Here is a 16,581-nt window from a genome sequence, read left to right as displayed (position 1 = left end):
TTCGTTTTGATCTGTAGCCCCCCCCCGCTGGACTGGACCCCCCGAAAGGAGGGTAGGGCAGACACAGTTCTCTGTGAATATCTTGAGAACTGTAGGGCCTAGGATGACCAATTTTTTCCGTATGTTTGCCTCCAGGGGTCATGTTAGCCCATTCCATGTGCACACGTGCATAAACAGATACACACGCACACACATACATTTACAGTAATCATACGTATGACACATACTCACACAGTAGACATATGTACGCATGCATGCACATGCACAAACACACATACGCAGGCAAACACACAAGCACGCACACACACACACACACACACACCCACACACATAAACATATATTTGTACACGCACACATGCACAAAATTCAAGAATTTTTCCCGTCATCTACTCCCTGAATTTTTGGTCATTGATACCTAGGACACCGAACCACCGGGGTACATGAAATTTGGTGGGTATGTAGCCCCACTAGACTTTTACGGAAAAATTTCATTTCGTCCCCGGGGACCACCCCCCCCCCGTGCTGGGCCCCCTGAACCGCAAAAAAAAAAAACAGTTTTTCCTAAATAACTACCTGAACCGTGGCACTGAGGATGAAGAATCTTTTATGGTATGTTGGTCTCAAGGGCCCACATCAACCTGGCTCATAATCACTCATTTGTGATTTGCACCCCCACCCCCCGGTAAAAAATGAAAATGCAATATTATCCTGCTTTAATCGCCCCTATCTTCAGTTAAGATGTTCAGAACTGCACCAATTTTATGTGTATGATTGACCTGGCATTCTCTGGGGGTATGCCAAGTTTCGTAGAATTTCATCCATGGGGGGTCTAAAAAAATTAGGTTATGTGTACAAGCTTTGTTTCTGTATGATTTGTTGGATGGGGAGGCTAAGCGGGAGATAAAGTTTAGTCCAGCAACTGATCGAAATGACCCACAGAAAATTTTTGAGATTCTGAAAAGTAACTTTCGCTGCCCTAAATCTCTTAACGCATTGTACTGTCAGTTTTATCACCGCCGGCAGTTCGAAAGTGAATCTGTGAGAGAGTATTCACGTGTTTTAATGGAGTTGATGGAACAGATTAAAGAAAAAGACACCGATTTAGAGCATTCTGACCGCCTTCTTCGTGACCAGTTTGTTGAGGGCCTTCGTAATGAGAAACTGCAAGGCGACCTGCTAGATCAAATTGCAGCAAACCAGCAACTAATTTTTAGGGATATACGCAGTGAAGCCCTTGATTGGCTTAATCGGCGTGCACAAACCACACCCCGGCCTCGGGCCTACTCCTGCAATTCTTATGAGGCAGATACTAATGCAGTTTCAGCCAGCCCCTCCTCAGAGTTGACAGAGTTGAAGGAGTGCCTCCGCAAACAGCAGGCTCAGCTAGATGCAATCTTATTTCAATTAGGACAGCCACATAGTATTCCCAGTTCCACCAACAGACCGGTGGTTGCTCAGTCTAGGCCATACAAATTCCAAGCAGATGGTAAACCTATCTGCTTACGTTGTAATAAAGCTGGTCACATAGCAAGAATGTGTAGGGCCATGCTCCCAGTAGGTCAGGGGGTTGCAACACGGGGTGACTTACCTAGCGGGGGGCAGATTGGGGTAGCCACCAATAGTGTCTCTCAGCAGGAAAACTAGCGCCCTCCGGTGTGGGGAGCTCGGCACCAGGAGGGGGTTAGTTGGGCTCAGAACAGAATAAGACTCTTGCGATGAAGTCACATCTTATCGGAAGTTGTCCTGTCATCGACATCCGTCTTGGAGGCGTACTTACACGATGCCTTCTAGACACCGGTTCCATGGTGACAACAGTGACTGAAAGCTTTTTCCGGCAGCATGTACAGCCTCAGACCAACGAAACGATGCAGCCGTGTGATTGGCTACAGATTAAAGCAGCTAATGGGCTAGCCATTCCCTACTTAGGATATATTGAGCTGGATTTAGAGGTACTGGGCAAAGTGCTCCCAAAGATCGGAGTGTTAGTTGTTACAGATGCACTGGACCCCACCACCCGCCAACAGAAGACTACAGTGCCAGGTTTGTTGGGGATGAATGCCATTAGCCGTTGCTATCAAGAGCTTTTTGAGGAACATGGGCAGGATTTGTTCCATTGTCCACTAGTACAGACAGAGAGCGGGTGGAAACGAGCTCTATCTGAATGCCAAATTTTAGAACGCCTCTCTAGCTCTGGCTGCATTGGAAAGGCAGTAGTGCAGCCAGGGCCAGTCCTTCGTATACCAGCTGGGTGCCTTAAGTTTGTGCATGCAACTTGCTCTCTCGTCCCAGGCCCTGTTACATCATGCTTCCTGGAGCCACTGCCCTATGGAGAGGGCCGATTGCCACCGAACCTCCTTATCTCATCAGCCCTATTGCCAATCACCCAGGGCAAAGTGAATGTACCAGTGGTCAATGTGGGGACAGAAGATCAGTGGCTCCAGCCCCGCAGAACCCTTCATATTGTAGACCCAACCCCCTGTGATGACCAGGTAGTCAGTGCGCAATCCGCAGCAGTTAGTACCTCAGCCTCTGTAGATTTCTCGGTGTTACAATGGCCAAACCTTTCTTCCTCACAACAACAGGAACCTAGAGAGCTCCTAGAGAAGTATAGAGGAGTCTTTAGCGATGGGGATTTGGGTTACACGATGGGGATTTGGGTTGTACGGCGTTTACCCTCTAGGCGCCACAGTCGACTTTAGTCGACAAGATGCGGTACTGAATAAAACGGCCGATTTAGTCAAATAAGGTGTCATATTTCGTTCGACCTCCACTCCACTAGATGGCAGACATGTCATACGTCATCCCCGAGTCGGAAAAAAGTCATGCTTTAAACAAAACTTTCGCGCTACAGCTGCAGTGAATCAGTGCGTGCAATACTGGAGCTAGTGTGCGTGTAAGCTATTTTATCAGAGCGATATTGTCAACGTCAGCGAGTATTTGCATAGATTATCGTCTAATGGCATCAAAAAAGTTTATCTGAAATGAAGTGTTGGGTCTTCTATTCGCGGACCCTGATTCTGAAGGGGAATATCTGCCTTCAGAAAATGACGGTGATTCGTTTAGTGAGGCTTCAGATGCGTCCCTGCCTTGCAATGATGCAGCTGGACAAAGTGAGAGTTTACTCCATAGTTTAGCTTACACCAAGCACAAACGTTGAATCGTTTGCCCAATGTCACTGGTGGGGATAATGTTTCACGGATTCGGAGTGTTCATCGGGAAGTTAGCAGGGTGTTAGTGGTGTGGCGAACGAGGCTGGAGGTAGCCTAATGTCCATAGCGCTAGCTTCTGTCTTCTGAACGTGTGCCTCTCCACAAATCGCGGCGACAGTAACGTGGAGAAGCCTTTGTCTAATGCCACTGGGTATGTTAGACGAGGTCGAAGTGCTCATAGGACAGTTAGGGGGGAACGTAGTGGCAGTGTGGGGAGTCGCAATGAGAATGACAGTAGGCCTAGGCCGAGCTGCGCAAATTCTCTCCACTCGGCGCGCGCGAGGCAGATCTGGCCATGCTGCTCGCATGGTGGAGGTGGTGACACGCTCTCTCCCTCTCCCTCTCCCACACACACACACACATTAGGTCATGCAAAGTCTATCACAAGATGATGGGAATGCCGGCCCTGTATGGATAGGGATAGGGAGTCATTATCTCTACAGCAAAAGGCCTGCTACATAAAAAAAAATGTCAGCCATTTATTAGTAATGATTTACACTGTTGATTTGCTATCTATTTCCCTGATCATTTAGGACATACACTATGTGTTCCTTTTTGTGTGTTCATGTCCTTGTGATGTGTGTGTCTTTGTCAGCTAAGAAAAAAAACAAAAAAACATCAACAAAAACAACAAAAAGAAAAAAAAATACTAACATTGTCTCTTGTCTTGTCTCGTCATCTCACTCCTGATCTGTGCCTTGCCGTGGCAAATGAGCTTTTGAACTAAACAGGTCTTGTCTACTTGTGTTTGTGTGTCATCTGAATAATATATATGTGCCCCATACATGGAATGTATGTAGTAAATGGAAAATCTCTACAGCAAAAGGCCAGTCTACCGCTACATGCATTTGGTTTGTTTTTGCCATTTATTAGTAATGATTTACACAGTTTGTTCACTACTTACTATTTACCTGAGCATTCAGTATTGTGCAATATAGCATACAGAAGGTGAGGGACATTTTGGGGGGAAAGAAGTGGTGCATTTTATCATTCAAACATGCGACTTTTCATGAAAATTCTATAATCCAAGATGGCTGCCACCATATGACGTCATAATATGCAAATTAGATATAAACATTTAATCTCTACATAAACTTTGGGTCATCCTTAATATTTACTATCTCTTATCACTTTTAAGATATAGCCTTTTGAAATGAAGATGTCAAAATTGATCGTTTCGGAAAAAAACCTCTGGCGCCTAAAGGGTTAATCCAACATGAGATACCCTTAGTGGATACAGCCCCAGTACGCCAGCGTTACCGTCGTCTACCCCCATCACAGTTTGCACAAGTTAAAGCTCATGTGAAAGAGTTAGTAGAAAAAGGGGTGGCTCGGCCTAGTAGTAGTCCATATGCTTCGCCAATCGTAGTGGTTCAGAAGAAAGATGGTGTGATTCGCCTTTGTGTGGACTACAGGCAACTCAACGCCAGAACCAGGAAGGATGCGTATCCTCTTCCAAGAATAGAGGAATCCTTGGATGCACTGACAGGAGCTACTCTGTTCTCCACGCTCGATTTAGCTTCTGGATACAATCAAGTGCCTATGGCAGAACGCGACAAGGAAAAAACGGCCTTTTGTACGCCGTTTGGCTTATTCGAGTTTAACCGAATGCCCTTTGGGCTATGTAATGCACCGAGTACATTCCAACGCCTGATGGAAAGAATTTTTGGCAATCTAAGTTTTCAGTCTTTGTTGTTGTACCTCGATGATATAGTCATCTTTTCGTCTTCTTTCCACCAGCATGTACAACGGCTACAATTAGTCTTGAGCAGGCTTAAAGAACACAACTTAAAACTCAAATTGAGCAAATGTAATTTTTTCAAGGAGGAAGTGCAATATCTTGGCCATGTAATATCGACTGGTGGAGTGGCAACTGATCCTGAAAAGATTCAGACTGTCCTGCAGTGGAAGCAACCGACTACCCTGACCCATCTACGACCATTTCTGGGCTTTGCCTCTTATTACCGCAGGTTTGTGGCAGGCTTTGCCAAGCATGCGGGTCCCTTACACAGGCTTGTAGCCAAGGTCCAAGGTAAAGGAAAGAAGTGTGGAGGTCCTAATACCAGGCTGGGGAATCTATGGGATGACCACTGCGAGCAAGCTTTTCAGACATTGAAACAAGAGCTTGTAAGTGCCCCTGTGCTTAAATACGCTGATTTCTCAAAACCATTTATCCTTGAAATTGATGCGAGCCAAATGCAAAAACTTCAATATCTTGTGATTGCTCCACAAAATTGTACATGTAGTGTCCATTCTGCAACTGATGCATTTCAATATCTGAATCATATACTGAATCAGCCTTACTGTAGTTAAGGTTTTCAGTGACCTCCTCATTGCTGCTGATAATGGCATGACATACTACTTCATAGGCTTGAACATTCCATAGAAATAGAGTTTATCCATCTCTTATTAGAGTTTATCCACCTCTCAAAAGAATGTATCCACCAATTGCAAATTTTAACATTCAAAAATCACATTGTATTATCCACAATATGTACACTCATCAACACTCTAGGAACCATTTAATACCACTGGTATTGTTATAAACATTGGGCAATAACGTCCATCATCATCAAACATGTTCTGAATGCTTTTTTACATAATCCTATAGACCCTTTCAACAATAAAAACAAAAACAATGCTTGAATGTTCTATTTGGGCCCCAATCTACTTCCTCTGCATTAAGATAACATATGGAATGTTAAAAAGGAAGTCTTGTGGGGCCAACTATGATGCTGATAATGGAACTCTCTTGAAAGGGTCTATTGACCCTTTCAACAATAAAAACAAAAACAATGCTTGAACGTTCTATTTGGGCCCCAATCTACTTCCTCTGCATTAAGATAACATATGGAATGTTAAAAAGGAAGTCTTGTGGGGCCAACTATGATGCTGATAATGGAACTCTCTTGAAAGGGTCTATACCGCATGACGTAGTCCACCTTATCATGCAGAATTTATAGTTTGCCCACTTCTTATTTTACCACCCTGCTTACAACTCTCCAGACAGCCCCTTCCACAGTGCTATAAGAGGCGTCGTATATGAGTGCTTGTCTCTTTTGTCTTTTTCTGCAGCTCTATCATTCAGTGTTTGATCGGACTTATTTAGACATATCTCTAACAGCTATACAACCTGCTGAAACATGAGATTACAGACTATACTAGCTTTGGTTGTGGTGTTTGCCGGGACAATTCAAGGTACAGTAAGTAGCTTGAGAACCAACACCAAGGTACCAACAAACTGTCTAAATTATCATCTTTTTTAAATATTGAGACATATGTTGACAACAAGATTCAGTGGCAACACATTTGAGATTGTTACCAAATGTCATAGCCCATGCTGTGGTGCCATTAATGATCTTCATAACCTGGTGCAACAGAACTGGAATAGACCAAGTGTTTGTAGGTACTGTGACCTTTAAATAGCATTGTGATGCTGGGTGACATGGAAAGATGGTAAAAAAAACAACAACTCATAGACTCATTAACGTTCATTTGTACAATGTCAAGTTTTCACAACTTGATGCTTCAGAGCTTGAAGTATCATGGAACATGTCAAAATTCAGAAGTGGTATCAAGTGCCACAGAGGCATTCTTCACTGGATTACACCCACATGCCACAGGGAGTGTTATTCATGTTGTTCATCATCACAGTGTGATAAATGTTTTTCACTACTTGCAGGCCACATTTCTTTCACAGAAATAGAGGCCACTTGTGATGCTACGCAGGATGTTTCATGTGACGGGACTGTGGGACAGCCTTTGTATCTACAGATGATCTCAAAAGAGAAAGCACAGAGAATGCAACAAGAATATGAACTTAAATTGATTAAAAAAAACAATAACGGTGAATCCAGACTACTTCGATCTAAGGAAAACTCACCGATCGAGCCAAGATGGACATTTTGTCCAGACAACGGGACCTTGATTATAAACCCTGTGGAGTGGGCTGATTTTGGAATGTACAAAGTACAGATCTACCTAACAAACGGGACCTCCGTGGCAAGTACCAACATGACGCTGATGAACGGTAAATAATCACTTTTTGACAGCAATACCACACCGTATAAGCAAATACAAAAGAGGGGTTGTCACAGTTACTAAACATGGAATCGCACAAAATAGTCATGTTTCTCATAATGCTATTATGTTGAACTAACATATTTAGTAATTAATTAAATGTATGCAACACATAGACTGTATAGACCCTTTCAACAATAAAAACAAAAACAATGCTTGAACGTTCTATTTGGGCCCCAATCTACTTCCTCTGCATTAAGATAACATATGGAATGTTAAAACGGAAGTCTTGTGGGGCCAACTATGATGCTGATAATGGAACTCTCTTGAAAGGGTCCATAAAAAAATCACTATCTCTGTGGAGGCTTCAAAAACAACAACAAAAACAACCTGGGCAAACCCAGCCCATAATAACATAGCAACCTGGGCAAACCCAGCCCATAAACACATAGCAACCTGGGCAAACCTAGCCCATAAACACATAGCAACCTGGGAAAACCCAGCCCATAAACACATAGCAACCTGGGCAAACTCAGCCCATAAAGACATAGCAACCTGGGCAAACCCAGCCCATAAACACATAGCAAACTGTGGCAAACCTAGCCCATAAACACATAGCAAACTGTTCCAGCAAATCACAGACGAGATGCTCGGTTAGGAGAGTTTCAATTGCACGGGAGAGAGGGGGAGGAAGTAGTGAGCTAGCTCTCTGTTTTGTTTGAATGTCAACAGAAGTGACGTTACCCAGCATCACTTAGAGCACCTTTAATTACATTAGCTTTTATTAGAGTTTAGAGTTCGCATTTTGCATGTCATTTGAAATGAGTGCCTTTTTAAGCAGACATTTTTTACTGTACTGTGTATCATGTTAGGGGCATGTATAGAGCAGTTGTGGCCTACTATTTAGGGCTTCGGGCTTGGAACCGAAGGGTTGCCGGTTCGATTCCCGACCAGTGGGAACGCCTAAAGCGCCCTTGAGCAAGGCACCTAACCCCTCACTGCTCCCCGAGCGCCGCTGTAGCAAGGCAGCTCACTGCTCCAGGTTAGTGTGTACTTCACCTCACTGTGTGTTCACTAATTCACGGATGGGATAAATGCAGAGACCAAATTCCCTGTATACGCAAGTATACTTGGCCAAGAAACCTGATTTACATTTACATGTTTATTTACAGATTCAGCATAATAGCTTTTATCTTTCAAATGAATAAAAAAGTAAATAGGAGTCTGAAACAGACCAACGCGGTGTGCATTTGCACAGCTCAACAGTTGGCCGCAATGACTGCACACTGTTATGTAACCTTACCACAGTATATCAACCTTGCCGACTACCTCTCTCAAAATAGACACGCAAGAATCGTGCAGGTCTCATTCAGATGAAAGCATACAATATGTCTGTAACCTTTTAAAGTTGGGGAAATAAGTTCCAGCTGCTTGATGGGAAAGTGGCTGACAAGAAAGGAAAGTGAAGGGAAGGTGAAACGCTGCACATTTCTGAGCGTACTAATGATCGTGATATTAACAAATAATTGTGCCTGTCCTCCACTGCTGCTGTGCCCAAGTGAAGATATTAAAGTTCAAGCTTAGCAGCTTCACCAAAAACTCAACCTTCTGAGAATATAATAATGATGACTATTGGCTTAAAGTGCTTCTGTAAATAATTTCAGAATTTTCTGTCTAGTTTATCCAGGTCACTCTGGTTTAGTTCAGTTAAAATACTGCAAATTAATCAGTATTCACAGTGCACTGTGCTTAAAGTGAGGCCTCATTCACCTACAAAACATCAGCTTTACTTAGGGCTCACCGTCCTTTATTACAGAAAAAGCTAGTTCAGTTTGTACTCTTCTATCGTCTAGCTTTGTGTTGGTGAACTCTTTGGTCATTTATTTGTGCTAATCCTCCAGTAGCTCACAGTAACCACAGTCACTTATAGAAGTGAACCCACAGAACACTCGAGGCGTCGTATATGAGTCCATGTCTCATATGTCTTACTCTGCAGCTCCATCATTCAGTGTTTTGAATCATTGATTCGTTACCCTAATTTTGTCATAATGTCACAACCACTGACAAGGCAGTATACAAAGTATAAGTATAAGTATATATACTTTTTTGATCCCGTGAGGGAAATTTGGTCTCTGCATTTAATCCAATCGGTGAATTAGTGAAACACAAACAGCACACAGTGAGGTGAAGCACACACTAATCCCGGCGCAGTGAGCTGCCTGCTACAATGGCGGCGCTCGGGGAGCAGTGAGGGGTTAGGTGCCTTGCTCAAGGGCACTTCAGCCGCGGCCCACTGGTCGGGGCTCGAACCGGCAACCCTCCACTTACAAGTCCAGAGTGCTAACCAGTGGGTCACGGCTGCCCACTGTGTACACATTGGCCAGAAGAGTTGTCTGTGGAGTGCCCCACCCCCTAGCTTTACAGAGTGAAGGCTACACAAATCAGGGTTGCACCAAATATCTCAGTCATGTGCGGTGCAAAAGTGAGAGCCACAGAAAACAGCATTTGAGACTCCTAGCAGCAGATTCAAGCAGTTGTAGTTATTGTATCCTACTAATGGGCAACTCTTGTTGCATTAATTCACATAAAAGTTTACAAATGTACAAATTTTGTTAATGTTCTCACATTTTTAAAGACAGGTGTGCAAATGTGTTTTGCATCATATATACTGCATCGATAGTAAGTGTATGACTCTGTATGACTGCTCAGTTTGATCGATGAGTTTTCTTGAAAATAGAGATATCTGTTTTTGCTACTAAACTCTTATTTTGTCAGATTTGTTTTGAAAATGGATATCTGTTTTTGCTACTAAACTCGTCTAATTGTGTCAGCTTCTATTCTGTTAGAATCTGGTCAGATTTCACGTTGGAATGAGAACTTAATTCGGATACTGTGTTCCATTGGAGTGGTCATAATTGCTGTGGTTATTCTTCTGAACAGAGTTCAATTCTGTCAACAAAGAGGTAATCACTAAAAAAAAAACAATGGGCCTCATTCACCAATATCTTCCGAATTTTCTTAACTGTGTTCTTAAGAAGGTCCTACGAAAACTCCTAAGCAGATTTACAAAGGTGTTCTTAAACCTTACCTTAAACCTACCCTAACCCTAACCCTAACCTCTAACCCTAATCAACCCGAACCCTAAACCTAACCCTAACCCTAAACCTAACCCTAATCCTAACTTGTTATGACAAAAACCAAATGTCACTTAATAACAGAAGCGTTATGTCATAAACGTTTATGACTTGTTTATGACACGTTCATGACAGTGTCATGTCACTCTTATGTCGACACTGTCAAGTAAAGTGTAACCCAAATTTCTTCGTAAGAACGGTTGGTGAATGAGGCCCATTGCTGCTTCAACAACTTTCTCCCCTATCTACAACCTCCATGGCAACAAGTGATCCGATTTCACTGTTGCAACTGAAATATAGCCCTTTGTTGCTCATATGCATGTTCTGTTTACATTTTAGGTGTTGGTGAAGGAATGACTGAGACTAACCCTGGTGTGTGCATTCCCATGGTATCCCAGTCAGCTTCAGTGCAGAATGAGCCGTGCCATGTTCCACGAGACATAAATAAATAACTCATTTAAACAGCAATATTTGTATATTTATGTTCATTATCACAAACTGCTCTTAACCAGCTTTGTCTTTTACTGTGTTATAATGCATTTGAAAATGAATTTATTTTTAAAAGGATTTTGAAATGCATTTCTACATCAGTAATTCTGACGCTGACTTCAGTGTTATTACTGGTAACTCTCATAGCACCACGTTCTCTCACAGGAAGTCAGCTGTCTAAATGTAGCGGTGCAGGACCTTTAGGTTGTTACAGTCATACTGCATCTCATTTTCTAACCTATAATCAGACTCTGGTCCCATGCACCTCAGCTCCTGGTGTCAGAAACTCAGTAGGTATTATTTAAAAAAGTCTGTTTCATGTGAGTCAATGTACTAACAACTAGTAAATCCTTTTTCTTTTGTTTGTGTTATTTGTCGGTTTCTTCTGCGAAGCTTCACAGTGGTCAGGCTCACCATACTGTAGTACAGACATTTCTTCCTCATTCTGCCAGTAGGCTACATGGTACATGAGTACCCAAAAGGCGTTGCAATATGGCCGCCGAGTGGAGGGACTTGCCTAAAAGGACTTTGCCTGTACCCATCAGACTTGAGTGCAGGCCATTCAGACACAGAAAACAACAAGATGAAAGCCATCCTCTCCATCCTGTGTGAGTTCTTCAGTAAAATACAACATACCTGTTGATAATATATCCGAAGAGCAAACATTTTGAGTAAGTGTGTTGTGTCTAATGAATCTGCTTTGTCAATGTATCTGCAGTTCTTGTGACATAAGGTGTCAAGCCTGAGTGAAGATATGTGATAAATATTCAGTTCCTGTATTTTTCATTTATTTTTGCACTGCTGTGGAGCCAGCAAGGGTTTATGGATCTTCAGCTGTTACGAAGGGAGACAAACAAAATACCATCTGAGGGAGGTGAAAGGAGGCTAAAATACTATTTTTATTATAATGCAGTGGAGAGCCAACATGGACACAAACCAACTAAGAGCAGGCTCATATGAGCAGCCTCACTAACAAATCACACAACACTGTGGTTATGAGCCAATCGTGCGGTAGTAGAAACCAGAAATGAGAATTCCAAGTCTTGCAGTTGTATGCAATTATGTTGGCCTTGGCTGCCCCCTGATGGTGAGTGACATATAGCTTTGTGGCAGAAGGTTTGTAACTTTACTGTAATGCAGTACAGCAAAACGCATTAGGCTACTAAGACTCTGAGGGTGAGATGACAATATTGAATGCAAATGTTTTGTAGTCTTTCTGTTGGTACCTATTGCCTACATTAATGTGTTGAATGCTTGTTTTAGTTTATGCCAAAAAGTTATACTGAAAGCAGGGGATGCCCTGTTCTGTAGGCCCTATTTTAGATAGATAGATAGATAGATAGATAGATAGATAGATAGATACTTTATTGATCCCCAAGGGGAAATTCAAGGTCTCAGTAGCATACAGACATCACACACAACATGCACTAACAGCAGAAAAAGTAATAAAAGTATATAATACACAACTAAGCAATAAGGACAGTAGAAAATAAAGAATATACTAAAATACAAATTATGCTAAATAACACTAAATCTAAAACAAGTCTAAAACAGTATCCACATAGTGTGCTTAGGGGTGATTAAGCATGAGGCGCTTGCAATGACTGAGGCAGGTACTGAGCCTGTGATTCTGTGTGCATAGTAAGGTAAGGTGTTCTGTGAAAGTGAGTGTCATGGTGATGGTGCAAATGAGTAAGTCCAACAGTGCAACAGTGCAAGAATAAAGTCTAGAGACCAGCATAAAATAAATATGGACATATAAGAGTGTAGACATGGTAATATAAAAAAACTATAGAAAAACTATATCAGTGCAAGAATGGGTTGACGTAATAAGGTACATTTTTGTAAAAGGGGGGGGGGGGGCACATAGGAGTACAGGAACATCAACACATTTTAGAAATGGCAATTAAACACTTTCTTTGAGTTTTCTGAGGTCCCAAGTACATTACACGTTTTCATTTAATCTATTATAGCTTGTCGGTCAAGGATATAAAGGATAGAATATTCATCAGTGCAACTTCTGAGAAAAAGCCATATTTTGTTTTGTTTCTGTGCAGGATTGGAGATAATCTGAGATGTTATGCAGGAGGCTGTGTGTTAGGCTACATGACCCTTGGCGTAAATGAAACGTGTACTCATTTACACATTGCTTATGTCATTTATGACCACTGCTGCACTGCATGACTGTATAGAGTTTGTCAGATATTATTTCCCTCCACTAGGTTGTGTGGTTTGTCTGTCTGTTCACCCGTCTGTCTGTCTGTGTGCAGGATTACACTAAAACTACCCCGCTGCTAGTATGAGATGGCATTCACACATGGTTTGTCTTCTAGTGTTCAAAGCAAGGCTTCTTTAGGTAAATTCCTAACCAAAGAACACAGAGTTTCACAGAGTGGCTGGGCCCGAAGTTGTGTAGTCGTCCCTTAGCCTTTTTTGCACATTTGTTCTGCAACCGCTGCACTAAATATTACTAAGCAAGTGGCCTCTAATAGGCACATCACACCCCCCCCCATCTCATTATGTGGCAGTTGGGTCATGTGACACAGTGAAGGACAGAAATGTAAAAATATGGAATATCTTGTGATTCAAACTCCACAAAATTGTACATCACAATTCTGGAACTGATGCATTTCAATAGGCCTATCACAAGAACTGCAAAATTGGGTAGGCTATGCCTAGGGCAGATTTAGGCTACTCACATATTAAGTGTTATTTTATTTCAGTTTTTTTTGGCTCAGTCAACAAAATGGCCACAGCTACTTTGTCCATATCATGTTAGCGGCATGTTAAAGCATGATATAGCATGTTGGCACCAGCTAACTGTTGTCTTTCAGTAATAACAATTGTTGCATAAGGCTGCAATTAGAGACAAGGTGCAATGTCAATGAACAAAGTATCTTGTGCATGAAGTAAAGCTGTGTGGCATGAGAAACATTAAGATGACCTATCAATGTTTGTGCTTAGGGTCTAGCTCAGGGGTATTCAATTAATCTTCAGTGAGGTCCAGTTACGGAAAATTTCCTCAAGCAAAGGTCCGGCGCATCATAATGTTTAACGTGCGTGTTTAGGCTATTTATATGTATGCATGTATAATATTAGGATGGATGGATGGAATTCAAGAAATAGAAGATTGTAGGCCTAGGCCTAATGTGTAATAAAAAATAAAATAAAGTGAAATAAAATAAGTAGCCTAAAAGGCAACATTCGAAATGAGGAGAAATAAGGCAAGACTAGATGTACCGCATAGCGGTACAAAATATGACCGCCGCTCAGTCCTGTACATCCGTTCCGCGAAAATAAATCACACTTCAATTTGTCTCCATATTTTACTCCATCCCCCACTCTTGAAACTTTTGTGTATGCTTGTTTGGCATGCCTGAGTGTGTGTGTGCGGCTGCACAGAAAGTAGCCTACTGGTGCTGAAAAGGTGAATAGATTGTAGAATAGCCAAAGAAGATGTAGCATTGTTATAAAACCTTTAAAATCTCTAAACAATCACAAGTAGGGCAGTTCATCACAGTTCATCCATTGCAACTGGATTGATGAAAGGTCACTTACACCTGTAGGCTACATTGTATTTGGGAAAAGCAAAAGGTATCATCAAAATTTTATTTATTTATTTATTTATTTATTTATAAATAAACAAAAACATCTCTGTCAGTTCCATGCCGTTTTCAACAGCTATAAAAACAAAGGTCATTTTTGGATGGATTTTTTGTGAATGTTTCTTCTTTTACATAAGATATTAGTCATCTTTAGTTCATGTAATACTTTATTGTCAATGCACAAATTAAGTAACAGTAGTCTGAAACGTTATTGTTAATGCACAAATTAAGTAACAGTAGTCTGAAACGAAATGCTGTTTTACAACTAATCAGTGGTGCAAATAACTGACATGTCCAAATGGGCCTTGATGAAATGCGTCGCTAGACTAATACACATTTTAACGGGCCAAAGTTGAAGAGCTGTTGTCCATTATTGTTCGTGCAAATATAGGCTGATTCATGTTCCCTTGCATTGTGTAACTGAGGTCCATGGCTAGTCTGGCTTTCACCAGACCAAGCTCAATCTTTTAAGAAATCAAAAAACAAATAGCGGGCAGATCAGGCTGGGTTCACTCAGCCTAGTCCATAGGCACCCGATATTGTTTAATTTTCCGATTGAGATATCCACGCTCTGGCTATTCTAAATGCAAAAATGCATCAGGGAGTTTTGACAAAACTGTAACTAACAAACTAGATCCTAATAGAAAGCTGTTAGCTTCCCTAAGCTACAGGTAGGCTTATAAGGTAGGCCTATTTACAACATAAATTGTCAATAGGCTATGCTGGCGACACAAATAAAATCTCTTTTGGAAACCAATGGCTTACGCCTTACAGTATCAAGCGGACTTAAACTGCCATATCGTGGCGAAAAGTTGTAATAAAATTCACGCAGCTCCATGAGTCAAGGAAAGCGCGAATGAAGTAGCCACTTCTAAATGGGACCCACTACACAGTAGCTTAAGGTGTGTTGCTAAAGCAGCCATAATGAAATGAAGGTGTCATTGTTTGGATACTTCACACACACGTGCTTTTTAATTTCACAGACTACAACTACCAAGCTGGAATCAAAGCACATCGATTCCCCTCTCACACCCTGCACACACTTAAATAACTTAAATAATAAACACACAAAATAAACAGGCTTCTCAGTCTCATGCATGTATAGGCAAAACTGTATCAGACCGGTGTATCGTTGGTAAATCTTCCATTGCACATGGATTATGGGCCAGGTTGATGTGGGCCCTTGAGACCAACATACCATAAAAGATTCTTCATCCTCAGTGCCACGGTTCAGGTAGTTATTTAGGAAAAACGGCTTTTTTTGCGGTTCGGGGGGGGGGGGGTGGTGAGTGGCCCCCGGGGACGAAACGAAAATTTTCCGTAAAAGTCTAGTGGGGCTACATACCCACCAAATTTCATGTGCCCCGGTGGTTCGGTGTCCCGGGTATCGTTGACCAAAAATTCAGGAAGTAGATGACGGGGGGGGGGGGGGGGAACTTTGACAATCTCTACATGACCGCTTCGCTAGCGGCGGTCATAATAATAATAATAATAATAATAATTTATTCACTGCAGGGCATTTCTACGTTCCTGTTTCTATGTCTACATTGAAAGTTGCTTAGGCTACACTAGGTTAAGACAATAAATAAACAGTTTGGCTCAAACTGCTTTCTTTCCCGTGAGTGGGAGGAGATTTTGATGCTATTATATTAGGCTATTTTATATTATATTATATGATATTATATTAGGCTACCTTACAGTATAGCTATTATTAATAATAAAATTAGTTGCCTAGTATTAGCAGCCTATTAATACGTTATTAGAATAGATTCCTAGTAGCCTACTATATAGTAGTGGTAATAAACAATATAGCAGAGTAGTATTAGACCTAGGCAAACTTTTCTATTGTTAACAAAACAACAAATAATTAATTATTATAGTATAGGCTACCCTCTCTGTCAATAAGATCAATTAATTCAAATAGGTTTCTTTAGACTTACTTGACAACATGTTTTCAGGTAGTGTCATAAAGCCCTTCCCCCCTTCTCTTTTGTAATATATCTGGCTGTTTGACCCTCTGCCCTGTGGCTGCACGGAAAGCTACATGAGTGAAGTTGCCGCGGTAATGTACTTGACTGGACCCTTGACCCCTTACCCCAGTAACAGGCTTATCTAATTGGGAG

The 16,581-nt window shown here is 41.7% G+C and overlaps 1 protein-coding gene across 1 annotated transcript; it reads left to right on the top strand.

Moving 5' to 3' along the window:
* Positions 1-6,177: 6,177 nt before the first annotated feature.
* Positions 6,178-10,816, top strand: LOC121695019. Its single transcript, XM_042075499.1, has 4 exons — positions 6,178-6,408; positions 6,893-7,240; positions 10,077-10,193; positions 10,704-10,816. Exons 1-4 carry the CDS (start codon positions 6,354-6,356, stop codon positions 10,814-10,816), a joined length of 633 nt encoding a protein of 210 aa, XP_041931433.1. The 5' UTR covers positions 6,178-6,353.
* Positions 10,817-16,581: the final 5,765 nt, after the last annotated feature.

This window comes from Alosa sapidissima, chromosome 20, assembly GCF_018492685.1.
Source record: "Alosa sapidissima isolate fAloSap1 chromosome 20, fAloSap1.pri, whole genome shotgun sequence".
Classification (NCBI taxonomy): Eukaryota; Metazoa; Chordata; class Actinopteri; order Clupeiformes; family Clupeidae; genus Alosa; species Alosa sapidissima.
The sequence above is the reverse complement of the archived record's forward strand: the minus strand, read 5'-3'. Positions and strand labels throughout refer to the sequence as shown.

Coding starts and splice junctions, on each gene's coding strand:
- LOC121695019 (XM_042075499.1), top strand. CDS start 6,354: ATGAGATTACAGACTATACTAGCTTTGGTTGTGGTGTTTGCCGGGACA. Junction 6,409..6,892: donor GTTTGCCGGGACAATTCAAG/GTACAGTAAGTA, acceptor CACTACTTGCAG/GCCACATTTCTTTCACAGAA. Junction 7,241..10,076: donor CAACATGACGCTGATGAACG/GTAAATAATCAC, acceptor CTATTCTGTTAG/AATCTGGTCAGATTTCACGT.